The sequence below is a fragment of the Drosophila virilis genome, chromosome X, assembly GCF_030788295.1.
Source record: "Drosophila virilis strain 15010-1051.87 chromosome X, Dvir_AGI_RSII-ME, whole genome shotgun sequence".
In the NCBI taxonomy this organism is placed as follows: Eukaryota; Metazoa; Arthropoda; class Insecta; order Diptera; family Drosophilidae; genus Drosophila; species Drosophila virilis.
In genome coordinates, this window is record NC_091543.1 from 14,666,800 (window position 1) to 14,691,297 (window position 24,498).

Consider the following 24,498-nt stretch of genomic DNA (forward strand, 5'->3'; position numbering starts at 1 on the left):
ACTGCAGAATGGAAAAATGCAAAATGCGGTTCAAAACTTTCATTTCCAGTGCGACACCAGATTCGACATTTGAGCTCTTAAGACAACGAGCTAAGCGCCAACGTGGCCAACATTGTAATTGGCTTAAAGAGGTTTAAGACTGCTGGACTAATGTAGTCCCTCACCTCCAGTATTTGAGTATATTTGAATGCCATGCTTATGCACTGAAAACTTTATGTCCATCGGACAATAAACATTGAAGTTATAAAAGAACCCTGGAAGGTCAGGAATTCTCGACTAATGCTTGGCAAATTTAATGTATGCATATATTAATTATACACCATATTATTTATATATATTCTATTATTAATTATATGCACATATTTTTTGTCTTCCTTCAGCTCACTTTTAGATATATCCTTTCCCTTTAATTAAGAGCCCCAAAAACTCAATTTCGAATCGATTGCGGACATCGCAATTAATAGAAAACGTTATGCCAATGCATCAATATGCAAATTGCTTTTTAGCGAACAGTCGAGTTTTGTTTCGGGTTTTTGTGCAGTTTTCGCTGCGCTTTTCAATTAAATTAAATAAAGACTGTTAAATTGTCGATTTGCTGAAAATATTTCCCAAACTGGCCATCAATGGAGGCTGCAGGCAATTCAACTTTCCAATCAGCCTGATTTGATTTTGCGAAACTAAAGGCTGCTGTGCGCCAGTGTGTGTGTGTGTGTGTGTATGTGAGTGTGTGTCTATTTTGCATTTCAATTAAATAAGTCAAAATCAAGCGACGGCCCGTTTCCTAATTACGGTCCGTCGTGACGTCACGAGTACTTTTCAAAGTCTCATCGGCTACGTATTGGGCTCAACTATTGACTTTGTGCCGGGACCAGGAACTGACAAATTGTCGATTCCGCGAAACAAATGCTAATGACCTTAAAACTTGACCCAAAAGCGAAAACGGATGCGAAATGAGCAGACGCAAATGTGGAACAGAGATTGACCAAAAGGGAAATGATCTTTGGGGCAGACAAGATTTCCGGAAAAGAAGAAGAGTACGAAAAAAAATAAAATTGAGTTAATGAAAGAAGAAAAATTTATGTATGCTCTTTTTCTTTAAATCAACGTTGTAAATAAAAATTATGAAGACCAACGGATAAAAGATAAATTAACCAATAAATATTTGCATTTACTTTTAAGAAAATCTCAAACATATCCAGCTATAACTTTACAAATAAACTCTCAAACAAGAATTCAAACCTATTCGAATATTTTTTTTTATTTGAATCGATTAATATTAATGAGTAACTTGTTAAACCGTTTAGCTTTTGAAATACTTGATAATTGAAGGCTGATATACCCTATGGTAAGGGTATAGCCCACACAAATGAAAAAAAGACAACTACTAGTAGCTGTTGTAAATGAAGACAATGGGACAATGAGCGAGTGGGCAATGGTAATGAGTTAAAAGGGTCGAGAGGTGTGTCACAATCTACCTTGCGGACAAATGGGCTTGAGTTAAAGGGGCAGGGCAGGGCAAGGGGCGGGTAGGGGATAGGGGATGGCGGTTTGGACGTTTTAATGCACAAATTTTAATTAAGTTAACGGGCCGCAATTTATTTGCATTCGCGTCACGTAATTAATCAGAGAGAACACAATGGAGAATGAACAATGGGACGGCTGGGCTGGCTCTCGTGGAGCCTGGACGAGCATCGATAAGGAAAATGTCTGAATGTCTGAACTCACCCAGGCGGCATTCCTCGCCAATCTTGGCCTGATTGAAGCACGACTCCTTATTATGGTAAATCTCGTGGCACCACGCACAGGATAGAGCGACAATTTCCTTCGATCCAAAGAGTTTACTCTGCACCGCCTGCAACAAAAGAAGGTCGAGTCGTGGTTTGGTTGGGCGGCGGGAGTTGAGTAATAATATGGGCTGTAACAATATGTGCTACTCACCTTGCCACAATGCTTGCACTTGCCCTTCTCAAGCTTGCGGTGCACCCAGTGGTGATGGGTGGTCGTCTGTTCCCGGTACTGTCTGATGCCCACATCTCGATAGGTTGGCTTACACGCTAGCTGAGTCTTTTCATTCACTATTGGAATGCAATTCTGATGTGCAATCAGCTGACAAGCCGAGCACTTCATGCGCTGTCCGCTCTTCTGCAAGTACATGAACGCAATCAGACAGCCATACAGAGGACGGAAAATGCAGTATAGATGATGGAGGATGGAGGACAGGGGAAAGGTGTGCACATTAGAAACGCATAAACGCAGTTTGTCTCATTCAATTGGCCAGTTGGCCAACTAAGCTGACAGCCGCCCACTGGGCCATTGAGCAGCTATCTACTACTAGCTACTTGTCTTGAAATAAACTTTTGCAATTATTTTCCACTCAAGCTGTACGTCTGTCACTCTGTCACAGGCAGAATCCTGTCGTGTTGCTTTAATTCAAAATGACAGGAGCTGCACGTGTCTTGGAAAGGGAGAGTCCCACAGACACGTATTGTGTTTAACGACAACAATAAAGCTCCCTTAAAGCTCTCCTCTAACTAACTTATCGCGCCATTTAGGAAGCTTTGGTGGCACTTGAAGAAAGGTTCAAGGCACGTATAGTATTGAAGGACAGTAATAAGCTTCCCTTAAAGCTCTCTCCCACTACTAACTTATAACAAGCTTGAAAGTAGCTTTTATTGTAGTGGTAAGCAATAAAGCTCACTTAAAAATCTCTTTACACTGTCAATAACAAGCTTGAAAGACGCTTCAATTGTTGTAAGAACGGCTTTGAAAGTACTTGAAAGAAGCAGCAAGTGTCTTAAAAAGAGGAGGGTGGTACTGAATGCCAACAATGAAGCTCCCTTAAAGTTCTCATCTATCTAACTTATATATCGCACGTTTTATGGAGCTTTAATTGCCGCACGAACAGCTGTCGAAGCATATGAAAGCTCTAAGCGACTTTTTCTCAACTAGCTCACAGCTAATTTACTTTGCTTTTTTGCCCCTACTAGCAAACAAAATAAAGCTCACCTGAGCGGAAAACTTAACCAAGCACAACTGTGCACTATGCTTCGCTTGCATTATTTGATTTTACTTTTGTATGTTGTTGTAAGGCTTAAGTATAGCTTAGCTAGACCCTTATAGCTCTTTCTCTCTCGCAAGCTTTTTGACTAAGTGTGGAAAATTTCCTCACATTTGGGAAGCCAATACTGTAGGCGTCCCTTGAAGAAGCTTCAATAATATATGTTCTCCAGCCAATATAATTTATCGGAACCATGTCGTGACTGGGCTTTCCACACATGCAGATAATCAACATTCGTACTTTCATTTAGTTAATCAGCCGTGCTGCCTGTGCCAAAGTTTACCTTTACATCACCTAATGACAAACTACTTGTAACTTTTGACAGCAAGCGTTGTGTTTCTGGATGTAAAAGAGAGGAGCCATTTGCCCAGGCCCCGCCACGGTCCCTCAACGGATTGCGTGTGCAGCAAATTATACATATGAACAAGTTATATATATATATATAAAGATATATATATGTATATATTTTGTATATATGTACTCGTACATGTCGGACAAGCACGCAATAAATAAATTACACGATTACATGAAGTTTCATTCTACTTGGCGCTTTTCGCTTTTTGTGCTCCTCGCGGTAATTGAATTAGAAGTAAGCCCCAAAAAAACTCAGTCCAATATCGTAAGCCCAAATCCCAACTGTGCCAGTCAATGTGAGTGTGTGCGTGTGTGTGCTCGCGTGTGGTACTTACAATGCACTCCTCGTTGAGACAGCAGAGATCACCCGAGGCCGAGGTGGGTTTCCAGTAATGTTCACCCTGCACCGCATTCTCTGTCCAGTCCGGCACAATGCGTATCGGCCTACGGGCATTGCTCGAAGAGGCCGTACGTCTATATGATATGGGAAGAGCAAGAAAAGAGGAGCATATTTGAATGGGAGGCAGAAACGATGAAGATTTGACATGACATTATATATATATATCTACATATTCTTATAATATATCAAATGTCACATTTTTCATATTTGAAGAACTATAATTATTATATCGGGCATATCGTTCTATAACTATAGCTTGATTTTTCCAGAGTATATCGAGTGTTTAGTGAGTCAGTAAACATTTAAATTAATTTATTCAAATCATGTTAATTTGATAAGCAATATCGTGCAGCTACCCAGCGTCTAGCCGATTATCGACTAGTTCTGGAGCAGCCCTCGCATAGTTGCGATTAAATTTACTAATGAGTGTTTGAGTAAGTATTTGATACACTCGCATATTTACGAGTACATTCACAAATGAGATTTGAGTATTTGTTATTCATTTTGCGCTGTTTGGCTCTGCTGTTCTTTGTTATTTGGCACGGGGCGTTTTCCTTGCCAGTTTCCCACATTTCCATTTCCATTAGGGAGCGCCCCTTGCAGCGGTTGGGACTCACCTCTTGCGCCGCCACGCCCCTAGCGAGTCGAGTTTCCTTTGGCGGAATGCCGACTTGCGTTGCATGCCAATCGAGGAGCGTCGAAAGCGACGCACAGTTCCCGCTGCGGCGCCTCCAACCGCGCTTGCACCCATTGCGCCAGTGCATGCAGGCGTTGCGGCAAAGAGCTCGTTCGGCTGATTTGACGCTGACGTCAAAGCGACGCTTCTGCTGATACTGCTGCTACGGCTGCTACTGCTGCTGGCGTCAGCTTCCTCCTCTACGTACTCATCTTCTGTTTGGAATTCCTCGCGCACCGCATGCAGCAAACGCTCCATGTTCAGCAGCGGCGTTGACGTTGGCGTCGACGTTGGTGTCGACGCTGGCGTGGACGTCGGCGTCGCCACGCTCGCCGTGCTGCTGATGCTGTTACTGCTGCTGCTGCTGCTGCTGTTGCTGCTGCTGTTGCTGCTGCTGCTGCTGATGTTGTTGCTGTTGTTGTCGCTGTCACAGTGCAAATAAGATATGAACATGGCAAACCGTGTACTGTTGCCCCCGCGCGCTTTCCGTCTACGAATTCATTTCACTTCACTTCACTTGACTTCATTACACATTCGATTTCGCATCTGAGTTTGAATTTGATTTTGCATTTGATTTGGCTTTTGCTTTTGCACTTGCTTTTGCTTTTGCGTTTGCTTGTGCTTTTGCTTTTGGCATTGCGTAAAGTTTTAGCTGTGTGTAGTTTGTTTTGGACCACATTGTCGCATAGTTTGTGCCAGCTAACCCGCTTCGACGGCAACGGTGACTGCGACTGCGGCTGCGGCTGCGACTGCGAGTTGGCCTGTGCCAATGACAGAGGCTCTTGTTATCATTATGTCGCCTTAAGATATACCGCAAAGAAACAACTGTAACGTGGATTTTACAAACATTTATACATACCTACATGGAGGTGAGCGTATGTGAAATATATATAGTTTTTCCCTGAGGCAGTAGAGGCAGAAATGCAAGGCGACCCGGGGCACAAAAGGACTAACACTTAGCTCAAGGACCTTTAAGGCTTTTGGGCCAATCAATCAAATGCCTAAATATATAATTAAGGTTCCATTCCCGCGTACCGTGTGTTTGACAGCTCGCTAATAATACCAATTGACGCAAAAATAGGAATGACGGAATTGGAACATTGAACATGTACAGATCTAATCAGACGGAATATCAAGAAGAGGAGCATTTAATAGGTGTCTAGAAATATTTCTTTTACAAGCTAAAAACCTTTTTTGAGGACAATAGAACATTGAAACTGCAACGTGACAGCATTATCATTTATAGAAAATAAAGAATATTGCAAAAGAATATATCAAAGAATTTTATTTATCCGAAAATGTTATCCAGATCACACTTCTATATTATATAGCACTATAGGCAGAATCTGTTGAAAAATAAATTATTGCATGGCAAAATATTCGATTCTTCAAGATATTCTCAATAAACTTTGCATTTACGAGCTTTTCACAATATCGCACATTTCTGGAGTAGCGCTAGACAAATGTCTAGAAGGGTATAAGATCTTATTTTTTCCCGTTTTCTCTATTACGGATTCAGGTGACACGAGTTTCCTCTGCCTTCTCCACCTGCCGCTATGCAGAGCACGAGCGCTGAGGCTTGTCTGTGCGTGTTCTGGTTCTGGTTGCTGTTGTATCTAGTCTGTGTGCGAGTGTGTGTGTGCGGTGTGTGTGAGAGTGCGTGTGTGTGCGTGTGCTTAATACGTTTGTATACATTTTGTATATTGTATGCATTGTAATTAAATTCTTATCAGATTCAGATGAAAAACAAAATAAAACCAAAAAAAATAAATAAATAAAAAACAGGGCAACAAGATGAAAATAATAAAAACAATGCTACTCTGTCTCTTCCTATCTGCCTCTCCCTCCCCCTCATTCACATCTTCATCCTCACCCTCTCTCTCTCTCTCTCTCTCTCTTTCACTCGCTCTTGTCTGTCTGTCAGTCCTATAAAGGCGAGGCAACTAAGTAAGCGCAGCCCTACCCTGGTTGTTGTTAGTGTTGTTGTTTTTTGTGGTTGTTGTTGTTGTTACTGTTGATATTGGCCAAGCAAATTGCTGGTTGTTGCTTGGATTTGCATGTCAATTGTCAGCATTTAGGGCGCCTCAACACCCTCGACAATGTGCCGTGTCCATTTGCTGTTCGTTGTCAGCTGATCAATATGCATGTGAGTGTGCGTGGGCGTTGGTGTGTATGTGTGTGTGCGAATGTCTCTCATCGCTCGCCTAGTTGTGTGTTCAGCTTGTCGCCTGCGGCTGCGATTTTAGTCGCTGTTTTTGACGCGTGCCGAACAATTTTATTTTATTTTTTTTTTGGAAGGTGACAACTCTGTTTGTTTAAGCGTCTAAGCGCAGCGTGCATTCGTGTGAGTGTGTGTGTGTGGGTGTGAGTATTTTTGCAATTGACGTCGGCTGTGCCCATGACCTACCCCACTGTACCGTTGCCTGTCCGCCCCTCCGCCCATCTCCTCAGCCACTTCACCCATCTCCCCTGGCGTGACCAACCACGACGGCCAGGCTAAGTTTAGATTGGCCGTCACAGTTTGTTTGGAATTTTATGGCTTTTGATGCAATTGTTGTGTCGAGTAGGTATTTTTAGCACCTGCGTAATTATGTCAAAACACAGAAGCACACACATACAAGAGCAAGGACATGAGTGCCGCAGGATTAGCAAGAGGACTATTAAAAGGAAAACACAATCTGCCTATGGATTTGAGGCTTATAGTGGCAGAAAAGAAAAGTCTATAGCTGAGGGCAAGCTGTATGCAGATATTCATTAACTGATAACATAGATAAATAATCCAAGAGTAAAGTTAGTTAGATTGCCAAAATAACTTGAAAGCATGAAGGCCAAGAAGACCCCTTTGAATGCATGAGAATCGCATAGTAAGGCGATATTTCAAAAATTGTTTAAGCCTTGTTTAATAGCATAACACTAGTAAAAAGCAGCTTCTAACTCAACCAAATACTCATAATATTGAAGATCGATTGGATTTATTATGTGAAGACAATTTTGGGCCCGCTGCAAACAGATTTTCAATGCCAGCATACCCTATCTAAACATTTTGCTAGCGACACACAGTATAAACGCAGGCAGTTGACAAATAACAAGCAGCCAACTGAGAATTTTGGCCGCAATCATTAGCCGTTGGGCCAAACATGGGCTGGTCGCAAAACATGAAACGCAATTTCAATTCAAATGCGATTAAATTTTGTTGTTCGCCTTTGAAGCTCGCAGAACGGACAAGGCTAAATGCAAATAAGTAGCTGAATCTGAATCTGAATTTGAATCTGAATATGGGAATGGATAATGGCGCCGGCCATAGGTCCGGCACACGGTCCAAGTCCGATTGCCGATTGCCGGTCCGTGTCCGGGTCAGGTGATTTAGTGGAATAGAGAGATGAGCCGGCTAATGGACGGCAGAGCGCATCGCATCGCATTCAATGCCACCATGCTTTTTGTCAAACTCAATATTTCCACCAGTCCCACATAAACACACCCTCGCTGCACACTGACAAAATCAATAAAAACCTTGAAAATATTTTTATACACTTTTCAATAAATGACACTTTGCAATTCACAAATTTGCATTTACGTTTAGTCGGCCTAGGAATTCACCCAGCTCTCGAATATGAGCACTGAGCTACTTTTGCGACATCATAAAAATATTATTATTATCGTCTGCTCTCCGCAGTGCGCCGACTGATCGAGCAAAGAATTTCTTGCGGGCATATCTCGACATTTCGCCAATAATATTGTGACTTTGTTGCAAGATTCGCACATACGTGTGCATATATCTAAATGTATTTGCATTTCATTTACGCTTCTTGCTTTTCGTCAAACTAAACCAAACACATTTGCAATGGGAACGTTGCACAAGACTCGTAAATTTGTGGTTCAAATCCAAATTTGCTCAAATTTAGTATCGACGGAAGCATTCACAGTCCCCATATGAAATTGAATATAGGCAAATGACAAGATACATTAAATGCCTGGCCAGATAAATGACTGGCAAAAGTTACGTTTGCGAGGGATTGTTTTGATAGAAGCCCTGTGTTAAGGAAGTCCGCGTTGAAGGGATCAAAGTGCCCCAGTTTGGCCGAGATATTTTGTGGTTAAGATTTTATGCATATGAAAGGAGCATAGTGAAGATTAAGAATAGTCAAGATCTTCAAAAAGTTAATAAAAATAAAAATGATTATTTAAATATAACATTTTTTTAGGAAAACAATTCTTGATTTTCCTTCTGTTAGGGGGATATATATATATATACTGCTGCGATACATGCACCTGTGGTATATACATCTGTGATATATAAACTCCTGCAATATGTAAACCTGCTTGCAATATAAAGAGTAACCTTAGACATTTGCTTTCATAGAAACAGACGGACATGACTTAATCAATACTGATCAATGGTCGATGATATCTTCTTCTAAGCGCTGCACAGTCCGAGACATAATGATGGTACCCTCTGCAAGGGTATAAGACAATATGCACGAGTTAGAGCTTTTACCTTTGACACGGACAATAATAAGAATTAAATGAGCTGCAAGTTCTCAGCTTGTATAAAACAAGCTAATTAAAGTTGGCTCTGTTCAGCCTTTCTCTCCCTACCTCGCTCATCCCCTCTCGCTCCCTCTCTCTGAAACTTGCTGGCTGTCGCAATTAATAAAATAATGTATACGCCGCGTTGAGCAGGCAACAGCTCAGAGTTTATTTTGCCAGCATTGCGGTGAGTTTGGCTTGGCTCATCCTCTCATATTGAAATTGAAGCAGAGACTGCTATTAATAACTGGCCACAAGCCCAAAGTAAATAGTCACTAGACTTATAAATAAACCGATATAGACATAAGCATACATATATATATATATATATATATATATATATAAGTATATATGGACATCAGTTATATATAAACATATTTATATGTGCATATAATTTATTCGGCTTGTACGCTTTGGCCAATGCAAAATCCGCTTGGGCTGCGCAAAATGAAAAATTATCTGCACGTCTTCTCGTTTGTGATTGCGATTAATGGTGCCTGGGAAATTCAATTGGTGGCAGTCGGCAAAAGGAGTGGCATACAGATAGAGATGGAAAGGGAGCGGGAGAGCGAGAGAGAGGGCGAGAGGGAGACGGAGAGGAAGAGGGAGGGCATGGCAACTGATAACTGGCAACCGGCGACTGGCAACTGGCAACTGGCAACTTGAGCTCTAAGCTTTCGCACTCGAGTAAGGATTTCGAGCTAATGAATATTAACAATGCTGACGAGAAGCTGGAAAAGCTTGAAAACTGGTGCTCGAGCTGGATGGGTTTCAGGGATTCGTTCGATGCAGCTGCAAAGCCGGCAGCAAAACTGAGCAGATGGGGGGGTTGCATGGGCTCGCCCACAGATTGCGGAGACTGAGAGGTAGAGAAAAAAGGGGGGAGTGGCAGGAGGTACACACACACACAGACACAACAATAAACGAGCGTCGCTGCCAATGACATTAATATTCTTAATTGGCATTAAGCGTTTTGGCTGGCAAAGCATTTGAAAATGAAACGGCCGGCACGAGCCGGGACGAGCGAGTCCAAGGACGAGAAGCAAACATTTCAATAAGAAATACGGAAATTTGCGTTGGCGTCTTAGCGAATAGCAGGAGGATTCCGTCAGTGGCTATCAACTGGCACGAGGCAAGGCTAGTTGCGGTGGGCGTGGCTCGGATGGCACCAGCGTACAGCACGTCGAACGTTTCCCAGAAATCAGACAAAGTTTGCAGACAATCTCAATCTGAAGAGCCAACTGTTGAGGAACGACGTTGGCGACAAACCAAGAAGGCGAGCGGGCGGGGCGATAGGGAGACCAAGCAGAACACAGGTGCTCAGACCGGGAGTAGGTCGAAGTGCGAGGAGCAGGAGCACCTCAGGAGGCGAAGGCAAAGCTTTGATTATGCATTCCCATTTTGTTTGTTATCCTTGTTGTTGTGCCAAAAAGTTATACAATAATTAGCAGGACTTGAGGAAAATTGGAAATTGTAAAAGTAAACGAGCCAAATAGTCGGAAAAGCCCAACACAGCCAAAAGCGAATAACTGAATCGTACAGACAAGAATGACAACAAGAAATTATATCAAATCGTATCTGTATCTGTATCTGTATCTGTATCTGTATCTGTATCTGTATCTGTATCTGTATCTGTATCTGTATCTGTATCTGTATCTGTATCTGTATCTGTATCTGTATCTGTATCTGTATCTGTATCTGTATCTGTATCTGTATCTGTATCTGTATCTGTATCTGTATCTGTATCTGTATCTGTATCTGTATCTGTATCTGTATCTGTATCTGTATCTGTATCTGTATCTGTATCTGTATCTGTATCTGTATCTGTATCTGTATCTGTATCTGTATCTGTATCTGTATCTGTATCTGTATCTGTATCTGTATCTGTATCTGTATCTGTATCTGTATCTGTATCTGTATCTGTATCTGTATCTGTATCTGTATCTGTATCTGTATCTGTATCTGTATCTGTATCTGTATCTGTATCTGTATCTGTATCTGTATCTGTATCTGTATCTGTATCTGTATCTGTATCTGTATCTGTATCTGTATCTGTATCTGTATCTGTATCTGTATCTGTATCTGTATCTGTATCTGTATCTGTATCTGTATCTGTATCTGTATCTGTATCTGTATCTGTATCTGTATCTGTATCTGTATCTGTATCTGTATCTGTATCTGTATCTGTATCTGTATCTGTATCTGTATCTGTATCTGTATCTGTATCTGTATCTGTATCTGTATCTGTATCTGTATCTGTATCTGTATCTGTATCTGTATCTGTATCTGTATCTGTATCTGTATCTGTATCTGTATCTGTATCTGTATCTGTATCTGTATCTGTATCTGTATCTGTATCTGTATCTGTATCTGTATCTGTATCTGTATCTGTATCTGTATCTGTATCTGTATCTGTATCTGTATCGTATCTGTATCTGTATCTGTATCTGTATCTGTATCTGTATCTGTATCTGTATCTGTATCTGTATCTGTATCTGTATCTGTATCTGTATCTGTATCTGTATCTGTATCTGTATCTGTATCTGTATCTGTATCTGTATCTGTATCTGTATCTGTATCTGTATCGTATCTGTATCTGTATCTGTATCTGTATCTGTATCTGTATCTGTATCTGTATCTGTATCTGTATCTGTATCTGTATCTGTATCTGTATCTGTATCTGTATCTGGTATCTGAATCTGTATCTGTATTCTGTATCTGTATCTGTATCTGTAGCTGTATCTGTATCTGTATCTGTATCTGTATCGTATCTGTATCTGTATCTGTATCTGTATCTGTATCTGTATCTGTATCTGTATCTGTATCTGTATCTGTATCTGTATCTGTATCTGTATCTGTATCTGTATCTGTATCTGTATCTGTATCTGTATCTGTATCTGTATCTGTATCTGTATCTGTATCTGTATCTGTATCTGTATCTGTATCTGTATCTGTATCTGTATCTGTATCTGTATCTGTATCTGTATCTGTATCTGTATCTGTATCTGTATCTGTATCTGTATCTGTATCTGTATCTGTATCTGTATCTGTATCTGTATCTGTATCTGTATCTGTATCTGTATCTGTATCTGTATCTGTATCTGTATCTGTATCTGTATCTGTATCTGTATCTGTATCTGTATCTGTATCTGTATCTGTATACTGTATCTGTATCTGTATCTGTATCTGTATCTGTATCTGTATCTGTATCTGTATCTGTATCTGTATCTGTATCTGTATCTGTATCTGTATCTGTATCTGTATCTGTATCTGTATCTTTATCTGTATCTGTATCTGTATCTGTATCTGTATCTGTATCTGTATATGTATCTGTATCTGTATCTGTATCTGTATATGTATCTGTATCTGTATCTGTATCTGTATATGTATCTGTATCTGTATCTGTATCTGTATCTGTATCGTTATCTGTATCTGTAATCTGTACTCTGTATCCTGTATCTGTATCTGTATCTGTATCTGTATCTGTATCTGTATCTGTATCTGTATCTGTATCTGTATCTGTATCTTGTATCTGTATCTGTATCTGTAGATCTGTATCTGTATCTGTATCTGTATCTGTATCTGTATCTGTATCTGTACTGTATCTGTATCTGTATCTGTATCTGTATCTGTATCTGTATCTGTATCTGTATAAAAACCTGTATCTGTCTCCTGTATCTGTATCTGTATCGTATCTGTATCTGTATCTGTATCTGTATCTGTATCTGTATCTGTATCTGTATCTGTATCTGTATCTGTATCTGTATCTGTATCTGTATCTGAAATCTGTATCTGTATCTGTATCTGTATCTGTATCTGTATCTGTATCTGTATCTGTATCTGTATCTGTATCTGGATCTGTATCTGTATCTGTATCTGTATCTGTATCTGTATCTGTATCTGTATCTGTATCTGTATCTGTATCTGTATCTGTATCTGTATCTGTATCTGTATCTGTATCTGTATCTGTATCTGTATCTGTATCTGTATCTGTATCTGTATCTGTATCTGTATCTGTATCTGTATCTGTATCTGTATCTGTATCTGTATCTGTATCTGTATCTGTATCTGTATCTGTATCTGTATCTGTATCTGTATCTGTATCTGTATCTGTATCTGTATCTGTATCTGTATCTGTATCTGTATCTGTATCTGTATCTGTATCTGTATCTGTATCTGTATCTGTATCTGTATCTGTATCTGTATCTGTATCTGTATCTGTATCTGTATCTGTATCTGTATCTGTATCTGTATCTGTATCTGTATCTGTATCTGTATCTGTATCTGTATCTGTATCTGTATCTGTATCTGTATCTGTATCTGTATCTGTATCTGTATCTGTATCTGTATCTGTATCTGTATCTGTATCTGTATCTGTATCTGTATCTGTATCTGTATCTGTATCTGTATCTGTATAGTTCTGTTTTATCTGTACTGTATCTGTATCTGTATCTGTATCTGTATCTGTATCTGTATCGTATTTGTATCTGTATCTGTATCTGTATCTGTATCTGTATCTGTATCTGTATCTGTATCTGTATTGTATCTGTATCTGTATCTGTATCTGTATCTTTTATCTGTATCTGTATCTGTATCTGTATCTGTATCTGTATCTGTATCTGTATCTGTATCTGTATCTGTATCTGTATCTGTATCTGTATCTGTATCTGTATCTGTATCTGTATCTGTATCTGTATCGATCTGTATCTGTATCTGTATCTGTATCTGTATCTGTATCGTATCTGTATCTGTATCTGTATCTGTATCTGTATCGTATCTGTATCTGATCGTATCTGTATCTGTATCTGTATCTGTATCTGTATCTGTATCTGTATCTGTATCTGTATCTGTATCTGTATCTGTATCTGTATCTGTATCTGTATCCTGTATCTGTATCTGTATCTGTATCTGTATCTGTATCTATCTGTATCTGTATCTGTATCTGTATCTGTATCTGTATCTGTATCTGTATCTGTATCTGTATCTGTATCTGTATCTGTATCTGTATCTGTATCTGTATCTGTATCTGTATCTGTATCTGTATCTGTATCTGTATCTGTATCTGTATCTGTATCTGTATCTGTATCTGTATCTGTATCTGTATCTGTATCTGTATCTGTATCTGTATCTGTATCTGTATCTGTATCTGTATCTGTATCTGTATCTGTATCTGTATCTGTATCTGTATCTGTATCTGTATCTGTATCTGTATCTGTATCTGTATCTGTATCTGTATCTGTATCTGTATCTGTATCTGTATCTGTATCTGTATCTGTATCTGTATCTGTATCTGTATCTGTATCTGTATCTGTATCTGTATCTGTATCTGTATCTGTATCTGTATCTGTATCTGTATCTGTATCTGTATCTGTATCTGTATCTGTATCTGTATCTGTATCTGTATCTGTATCTGTATCTGTATCTGTATCTGTATCTGTATCTGTATCTGTATCTGTATCTGTATCTGTATCTGTATCTGTATCTGTATCTGTATCTGTATCTGTATCTGTATCTGTATCTGTATCTGTATCTGTATCTGTATCTGTATCTGTATCTGTATCTGTATCTGTATCTGTATCTGTATCTGTATCTGTATCTGTATCTGTATCTGTATCTGTATCTGTATCTGTATCTGTATCTGTATCTGTATCTGTATCTGTATCTGTATCTGTATCTGTATCTGTATCTGTATCTGTATCTGTATCTGTATCTGTATCTGTATCTGTATCTGTATCTGTATCTGTATCTGTATCTGTATCTGTATCTGTATCTGTATCTGTATCTGTATCTGTATCTGTATCTGTATCTGTATCTGTATCTGTATCTGTATCTGTATCTGTATCTGTATCTGTATCTGTATCTGTATCTGTATCTGTATCTGTATCTGTATCTGTATCTGTATCTGTATCTGTATCTGTATCTGTATCTGTATCTGTATCTGTATCTGTATCTGTATCTGTATCTGTATCTGTATCTGTATCTGTATCTGTATCTGTATCTGTATCTGTATCTGTATCTGTATCTGTATCTGTATCTGTATCTGTATCTGTATCTGTATCTGTATCTGTATCTGTATCTGTATCTGTATCTGTATCTGTATCTGTATCTGTATCTGTATCTGTATCTGTATCTGTATCTGTATCTGTATCTGTATCTGTATCGTATCTGTATCTGTATCTGTATCTGTATCTGTATGTATCTGTATCTGTATCTGTATCTGTATCTGTATCTGTATCTGTATCTGTATCTGTATCTGTATCTGTATCTGTATCTGTATCTGTATCTGTATCTGTATCTGTATCTGTATCTGTATCTGTATCTGTATCTGTATCTGTATCTGTATCTGTATCTGTATCTGTATCTGTATCTGTATCTGTATCTGTATCTGTATCTGTATCTGTATCTGTATCTGTATCTGTATCTGTATCTGTATCTGTATCTGTATCTGTATCTGTATCTGTATCTGTATCTGTATCTGTATCTGTATCTGTATCTGTATCTGTATCTGTATCTGTATCTGTATCTGTATCTGTATCTGTATCTGTATCTGTATCTGTATCTGTATCTGTATCTGTATCTGTATCTGTATCTGTATCTGTATCTGTATCTGTATCTGTATCTGTATCTGTATCTGTATCTGTATCTGTATCTGTATCTGTATCTGTATCTGTATCTGTATCTGTATCTGTATCTGTATCTGTAATCTGTATCTGTATCTGTATCTGTATCTGTATCTGTATCTGTATCTGTATCTGTATCTGTATCTGTATCTGTATCTGTATCTGTATCTGTATCTGTATCTGTATCTGTATCTGTATCTGTATCTGTATCTGTATCTGTATCTGTATCTGTATCTGTATCTGTATCTGTATCTGTATCTGTATCTGTATCTGTATCTGTATCTGTATCTGTATCTGTATCTGTATTCTGTATCTGTATCTGTATCTGTATCTGTATCTGTATCTGTATCTGTATCTGTCTCTGTATCTGTATCTGTATCTGTATCTGTATCTGTATCTGTATCTGTATCTGTATCTGTATCTGTATCTGTATCTGTATTTGTATCGTGCTTTCTAGGGGCTATCATATATTTCTCTAATCATTTTTGGCTAAGAATGGGTATAACTAGATTTATAGCTAGAGAAATTTCACAATGCTTAACGCTTTCACTAAAAGAAAGAGATATGCAAAACTTTTTTAATAACCTTGCATAGAATTATTTCGGAATATTTTAGGATTACGCATACAAAAGAAAAACTTCGTCGTATGCCCTTCAGGCGAAACAAACTAATAAGAGAACCCCAAAAACCTAATCTAGCTATTTTTGGTTCAAATTTGTTTAAATTGTGCTCGTGTGTGTGTGCGTGCGTGTGCAAACTGAAAAGTCAACATGGAAACAGTTTTCTAATCTATTGCACAATGAATTTTTATCATAGACTGGAAAATTTATGAATGAATTTTAAGCGGCGAGCAAACAAATCAAATAACAACAAACACAAACAGACTGTGGAATAAGGAGGGCGGGTCGCGGAAAACTGACGCAAACAGATGGGAGGGGGCGGGGTGCGGTGGGTTTGCCCGGCTTATAAAAATAACTGACAAAAAGAGCAAAATGCAAAGCGGCAAACGTTAGCAGGATCAAAAGAGAGACAGAAGTTGCACAACGCTGCAACAAAAGCAACAACAACAAAGTAAATTATTTGCCACACACATATGGTTCATCGATGTGTGTGTGTGTGTGTGTGTGTGTACGAATATGTGTGTGTGTTTGTATAAATAATTTTTTTTGGCGCGTTTTGCAAATTTGTTGGCGACGTTGAGCACAAAAAAAAGTTGTTTTCTGTTTTACACCCTCGCGTAGGGCATTCAAATTTTGCCAGCAAATGTGTAACGCAATAGAAGAGATCCGATCGGATTCGGTACATATATACATATATAGATATATAATTGTACATATATCAGTAGCAACCGAGTCGACATACCCTGCAACTATGAGCTTCACTCTGCTTCTAACATATCTTCTTAGTTGCGTCGAATTGGACTATTGCATTATATGACTGCCATAGGAACAGTCGGTTCGATTTATCGCTCATATTGTAATTCAAACTTTTGTCTCGAACGACAACTTCTACGCCAAAAGTCTTGCAAGGGTATTTAATGTGCGGCGTGCCGAAGCAAGTAGTTCTTTCTAGCTCTTCTTGTTTTTTTTTTCTGCTGCTTTGCTTGACTTTATTTTAATTTACGTTTTTCGTATTTTAATTGAAATACTTTATTTGCCTTTTGCGGGATGTTGTTGTTGTTATTGCTGTTGTTGTTGTTGCTGTTGTTCTTTTCAATGTTGTTGTTGTGTATTTTGTGCTGCCGTCTGTGTTGTCGTTGTCGCTGCTGCGGCTGCGGCTGCGGCCGCTGTCGCTGTCGCTGTTGTTGTTAATTTCTTTTGCTAAAAATACTTAAGTTAATTATAAGCAACACCAGCAACAACAAGAACAACAACAACAACATCTACAGCAACAACAAGTCGAACGTTTCAAATCTAAAACATGTATGTGACTTGATATTTATTTTTAACATAATATTCAGTATATTCGTGTTATTGTATTTTCACATTTTTTTTCTTTTGATACTTTTTGGTTTTCTATGTGTTTTTTTTTTTCAGATTTCTTTTTTTTTGTGGTCTTTTTGTTGCCGGCAGGTGGAAACGTGCCTCGCGCCTGATGCCGCGGGCTGAAATGCTGAAAGACTGAAATGCCGTAACGAGCGCTCTTTTGATTAAAATGAACAATTTGATGCAGTCATAAATTGCCACTGGATATTAGTTGGCCATAAATTGCACATTTACAATATTTGGCTCATTGGGCGTATGCGCAATATGCCGGTTGGCTGCCGCTTCTCAGCACGGGAGGCGTGCTCGACTTGGCTGGCTGCCCTGTAATGTTTTCTTGGCGCAGCTGCCATCAGGCAAAAGCTAGACCAACAACAACAACAGCAGCAACAACAATAGCAACGAGAGCAACAGCAACAGCAAGCGCCAAAACAACAAAATTATACAATAAATCAAAGAAAATAGACGAAACGCGACGTAGTTCTTGTTGTTGTTCCTATTGTTGTTATAGTTGTTGTAATTGCTGCTGCGCTCGTTTAAATGAGTGCGAAATTCTCGAAATGTCATGGCTGGCAGTTAGCCTTTTGGTTCACATGCCACACCCAAAGTCAGAGCACGCCCAAAGCCCAAGAACTATTGCGACGCTGGCTACATTGCGACACATGCAACACACTGTTGCAGACGCGGCCACAACAATTAACTAAACAATTGAAATTGTTTAGTCTATTTGTGGCTAGCGAGTAACAAAATTAATTTCCATTTGATCAAAAGGTTGTTTCTGCTGTTGTCGCCAGGTCAGCGCTTGAACTGCTTGCGAATTATAAGCTAAATGTGCCGCTTGTTGCGGCTGTGCTTCGTAGTTTCGAATATTTCCATGCGTTCTGCATCTTTGCATCGAGTGATTGAATTTTAGAAAATTCGACAAGCATATTAAAAGTTTGCTGAGGCTAACTTTAAAAAACTTGCCCCTATGATGATTCATGTTTTTTTGTTTTTAACTTGGAATCAACCATCGCGAATGGCCCTGAAAGGAAATATCAGTTTGCTTCTTAGCTAATTTATGTAAATGTCTAAGTAATTTAAGAATTTTTGAGTTGTTAGAACATTGCTTAAGAGTATGATTCACTTTAAGCTTTGTTATAGTAAAAGGCTATATAAGTTGCAAGGCTTGAAACTCCGCCTTAAAATCATTAAGTTAGCTTGGATTCTGTTGAAAGTGTGAAACACGTCTCAAATTAATTTTCCCAAAGATTCTAAGATTATTTTGACCCCGAAATTTAGAAAGGGTCAATCGGGTGGGGTTTCCCAAAGACTCGTCTTAGCGTGCAACAAGGAATTTACAGTTGGGCTTGCCTGCAGATCTTACAGATCTTCCAGAAAGCTTAACACATACTCTTAATATATTTTGGCATAGCCAATTGGATGAACTTCATATACAACACTATCTGCTGTTAAGAATCAGCATAATTCAATATATACTAAATAAATTTGATAACGATTTCATAGGACAATGAAAACAACTTATGAAATGGACAATGCTGCCACATCGCTGAAGCATGAAGAGCTGGCACTTTACAACACTGCGTCGGTGGTTTGTTTACATGTCTCAGTCAGCAAGTAACTTGTTAGTGTGCGTGCGTGTGTGTGTTCGTCTCATTTGATTTGTGTGTTCTTTGTTTTCAAGTTCATCGATCAGTTAAATTAAACATTGCCCCCCTGTCAATTGTGCGAATGCTCTGTGGAATATCAAATGTTGAAACTGTCAATTAACCCACAGTCAATATACCCTCCTACCTACTGCCCGATCCCACACACATGGCGCATGGTGCGGCATCTTTTGACATTTCCTTTTTACGTATTTGTTGTTTTCATTTGACATTTTGCACATTGGCTGGCTGGCTGGCAACAACGATAACAATAGCCATAAATTTTATCTAATTTTCCTCTGTTTCACAGATCCTCTGCCTGGCCACACACACACATACACATATACATACACACACACAGACATTGTCCCAGTCAAAGAGACAGCACAAAAACAAAAAAAAAAAATTGTATCCGAAAATTGAGAGGAAAAACTTTGATTGATTTTTCCAGCTCGTGCACACACTTTGTAAATTTCCCGCTACGGATTTTCCATGGTATTTCGTATAGACTTTTTGACGTTTTTTTTTTCTTCTATTTTTTGTGGCTACTCAACGCTTGCGGTTTATTGTGTGCCGGCACGGGCGTGCGGCCGTGCGTGCGTGCGCGCGTTATTTTGTTTCATATGCTGCGACTTTTTACGGTTCACGTTCACGTTCTTTTTGCTAGCTGGCGGCGTCCAACCACACACGGCAACTGAAGCAGCGATCGGCCGCCGAGCAGCAGCAGCAGCAGCAGTAGCAGCTGGCGTCGTGCAGCAGTCGGCGTCGACGTTGACGTCAGCGTCAGCAGATCGGCAAGCTGTGCGCTTTGTCACCTCAGCCTTGTGGTGAGTTTTGTGTGACGTTCTCTTGCTGTGTGAGTGAGAGTGCGAGTGGGTTACAAAATTGGTGGGGCGTAAAGATCTCTTGCGGCTGCTGCTTTCATATTTCCATGGTGACATTTTTAGCTCTGCCCGCACGCTGCTTTTGTCTCGCTTTGATTGTTCACTGGCATTTTTCGCTTTGTGCCTTCAATTTGCATTTCAATTTTGTTGCCTGTGTTGTTGGCGTTGTCTTATGAGTGCCCCGCACCCGCCAACGGTATCGGCTCCACCCCCGCGCGCAAACAAACGACCGGCGGCCTGTCGATTGACGATTGTTCATGACGTAGTTGCCAGACAAGTCAGAGTGAGCGCGAACGTAAGACTGCCAGGCTAAGTGATACCCTAAGTATGTTTTTTTTTGTGCATCGAATCTTTTTATACGATCGCTACATATATTTGGCAGTAGCTGACAGTGGAATCGAACATATAGATATATATGTATATATACACATATCTTATTTGAAAACACTTTTAGCATATTGAAATGAACTCGAGAATTTTCAAATACATTAGATAAGAAACTTTAAGGGTACGCCAGGAAAGTTCTGTGGGAGAACAATTACCTGTAATATATTATCAAATGGCATTGCTCTATCTCATTTATCTATTAACTATTGCACATTTCGATACACCCTCTAATCATTTTAATGAGCATAGGGTATCAACAAGCAAAAAATACTGAAATCTGGTTGTTGTTTTAGCTGCCTCTTGTTGTGCTGGTTGTTTGCGGTGTGCGTCAGCAGTCCGGAACTGGAACTCCAGCTGCAGCTGCCCTGCCCTGCCCTGCCCTACACAGTACTGACAACAAAGACAACAACAACAACAACAACCATATCGACAGCATTATGGTAGACATTTTTATGATCTAGCCGAAAAATTGAGTGGCCATCGGAAGTCAATCAGGTTGCAGCTATGCATATACATACGCATTCTAGAAAAACACTTGACTCATGCCAGATTCTAATTGGAATGCAATGAGAATTCGTCAAATTGAACGGATTCTATTTGCAGCTAACCCTAATTTCCCAGATCTTATCAACTCTCGTTGAAAATTGTAAGCTAATCGAAACTTATCCAAAACTGAAAGAAGAGTCTGAACAACAACTCTTCGAATTTCACGCCAAAATTAATGTGGCAATTGATCAAGGTTTTTCAAATTTAATTGCTGCAAATATTCAAAACTCATGTCAATCATTAGATACACATATAAATTTATGACGGATCAAACATATTGTGGCAATCTATACAAATAAATATATGCCTATTTATATGTATATATAGATATATATTGGATCGTTAGTCGCTGAGGCTGAAACATTCCTTGATTTGATTTTAATGCGAATGTTATTCGAATATAATTCATATGCGATCACATGATCTCTCTCACAGCTCAGGCGCAACCATTTGCGTTATTATTAAATATTTGATCAAATGGAAAACATTTCAGGGATCGCTCAAATGAAGCGCAAAATGTTATGATCGAAAAGTATAGATACAAATATGTACACATATAGAGATCAATAATGTTTGGTATTTATATAATTATAAGCATCAATAACTGCAATTCAACCGTGCAACCTGTGTGCTATATAAAAAACATATCGGACAAGCACTTCTCAGGGTGGGGTCTGAAATGTTGTGACAAAATAAATCAGCACATTTTTCTTTTACTTATTTGAATAATTTCAACATGGCTTGAAATCTCAACTAGTTTTCCGCCATGTTTAATTGCCAACAGCTCAATAATAAAATTTAGCTTTCGTCTCGCTTATCCGTAGCTTCTCTCTGCTTGCAGCTGTTGCATGTGAGTAGGTGCCACGTGGCGTATGATTAATGTGGTGGCAACCCAATTGTGGACTGTGGCAAAGTGTCAGCTGTAAACGCACCATCCCGCCCCCCCTTTTACAGCAGTTACAAACAGCTGTGGCTAACCCATCCCGCCCAATTCGAATGCTCCTTCTGGGAGGAGCGCCTCTGGCATTTATGATAATTTAGTTGTGTGCAATTCTTTGCGCCTCTGGGGAGAGTTTTCATAAAATTATTTTCGCTATTGTCATAAAAGTGAAGTTAACTTAGTGTTTGCAACTGTTGTTGTCGCTGTTGTTGCTGTTATTGTTATGATTATTATTATTGTAGTTGTTTGAACAGCCCAAGGGAAAACGAAGCCGTAGCCGAAAACAACAAAAAAAGAAGCCACAATAATGGCCGTGGAAATCGCATGAATGAGCCGCATATAGCCCCGAAAAGGAAAAGCTGAAAGCTGAGCCTGGTCGACTGGCTGCCGGTTTGGATGAATGTCTGCAATGCCGACATGCGGCGCTTGATTGAATGATTTTATAATATTTTCCGTTTTATTGAGCAAAAGGTCAAAAATTTAAACATATCATTGGCCAGTTAATGGGCTTGGGGCCAACACAGACCCGATACCGTGCCCCGATAAGAGCCCTATACTATGTGCTGTATGTGGCAGCCGATAGACAATAACATGTCACGCCCGGGCATCGTAAATCAAAAATCAACTTTATGATGGCCATTGGCTTCGTCCGCTTCGTGGCGCAAACCGAATGCCGAGCCGCCTGCTAATAGACCCAACAAAAGGAATCAAAATTCAACAAAAAAAATCAAATATATATATATATATATATATATATATACATAGAAGTTCGCTCATAAATGAACATCCTCCCTTATATGAGCTCACGGCACGTAACCACATGAATCGGAAATTAAAAAGGAAATCTCTCGTGTGTAAATACAATAGCTAGTGGCATCCGCATTTCTTTTTTTTTTTTCTTGAACCTGGCTTAAAGCTAACAGTTTCGTACTTATCTGCGCAAACCGAGTCTGGGTTGGGCTTTGGGGAGTAGTAATTATTTATTTGACCAGCTTGTACATACCTGTAATAGAAATAAAAGAATAAAGTTAGTAAATTTAGCAAACACTGATGTAACATTAAAAAATATATAATTCTTGTGCACATTTTTTTCTCGGATAAAAGTTTCGGTGAGTATTTTAATATATGTTGTAATTTAATATAGTGACAGTTGACGGAAAACGATGTGCACAAAAATGTTGAAATCATAAAAAACTATTAGGATAACGTCTTATTAGAAACTATGGAGGTAGAGCTTTTAATGAGCTTTGCTATTGAGTAAAGGCACTTAATTGAAAAGCTTCTTTTCATTCAAGTTTATATATTTTCATATCGAAACTTTTTGTGATTAGAAGCGTTCAAAGTGATTAAACATAAGCTTTTCAATTCGAAAGCTCTTTTGAGCTTTCTGAGGAAAATAACTTGTAATCTAAAAAAAGTCTTTAAATTAAGCTATATAATAACTTTCCAAAACTACAGATTGAAACAAAAGCTGCTAGTGATTTGCCCAACTTCAGATCAATTTCCAAAGCTCCTTTAAGCGCCTTAGGTGAGTTTCTCACGAATCGGAGCTCTTAATGAGATTTACCTGTTGTATAACTTTTACATAAAAAGTTGCAAATTTTAATAAGAGTTCACTTGTTTCTCTACTTTACATTAAATAGCCCACTTTACAGCCTTCAAAATCACTTGACTGAACAAAAGCTCTTCGCTATTTCGCATATTGATTTAAGCTTTCAGTCTAGCAATATAAAAGGAAACAACTTTAGCTTTAAATTGCCAAATCAGAACACAATTAATCTCACTTAAAGCTCTTTTGCCCTAACTACGAGCAGCTGTGATTTAATATGATAACTGCAACTTAGTCAAAATCTATACTTCTCAAACTTTCGAGTCCAAGATATAGCAGGAGACACACAAGAAAAATAAAAACCTAAAGAAAAAAAAAAACTAGCCGCTTAACTTGGCTATCCATCAGGAAAGTTGTGTATTTTTCAGGCTGATTAACTTGCATGCCTGTCGCAAAACTCATAATCATCAATCTATCTAAGCAAGTTTTGTACAACGGCTCAACCATATTTGGGAACCACGCCCCAAACTCCGCAATGGGCCGCTTACAAATTGCCCACAATTGGCCATACTCAGGCGACACACTCTTGAGTGAAGCGGCTGTTGTCCGTCCGGCTATCTGGCTATACGGCTATACGGCTAGGCGGCTGTCCGACTGTCCGGCTGTCCTTTAATCCGTCCGTCTGGCTGTCCGTTCGGTCCGTCCGTTCGTTTAGCTGTCAGTTTGGGCAACAGGACACTTTGTTTGAATGTTATTTATGAGCTACTTTTGTTGTAATTCAAGGAAATCGCTTGGCTGAGCTGCTTTTTCAACAACGGCCGCCATAATTTATGCATACGCCAGCCGAAACACCCTGTGAATGGTTTGAATTGGGAGCTTCTTCGAGTCCGTGTGGATTCCCTTCCATACCCCAGTAACGGCCCTTTCAG

At 39.2% G+C, this 24,498-nt stretch overlaps 1 protein-coding gene across 6 annotated transcripts in view; it reads right to left on the minus strand.

Moving 5' to 3' along the window:
• Positions 1-24,498, minus strand: part of rdgA (retinal degeneration A) — a 139,849-nt gene that overhangs the window by 7,594 nt on the left and 107,757 nt on the right. For 4 of the 6 annotated variants that reach the window (XM_002059070.4, XM_015169171.3, XM_015169173.3 and 1 more), the window contains exons 4-6: positions 3,748-3,886; positions 1,939-2,142; positions 1,726-1,852 (exon numbers count right to left, since the gene is read on the minus strand). In XM_002059070.4, coding sequence (XP_002059106.2) covers positions 1,726-1,852; positions 1,939-2,142; positions 3,748-3,886 — 470 coding nt within the window. Of the gene's footprint in view, positions 1-1,725; positions 1,853-1,938; positions 2,143-3,747; positions 3,887-4,429; positions 4,803-23,023; positions 23,135-24,498 lie in introns of those variants that run through there. The other 2 variants (XM_015169169.3, XM_015169172.3) reach the window with 2 other exon arrangements.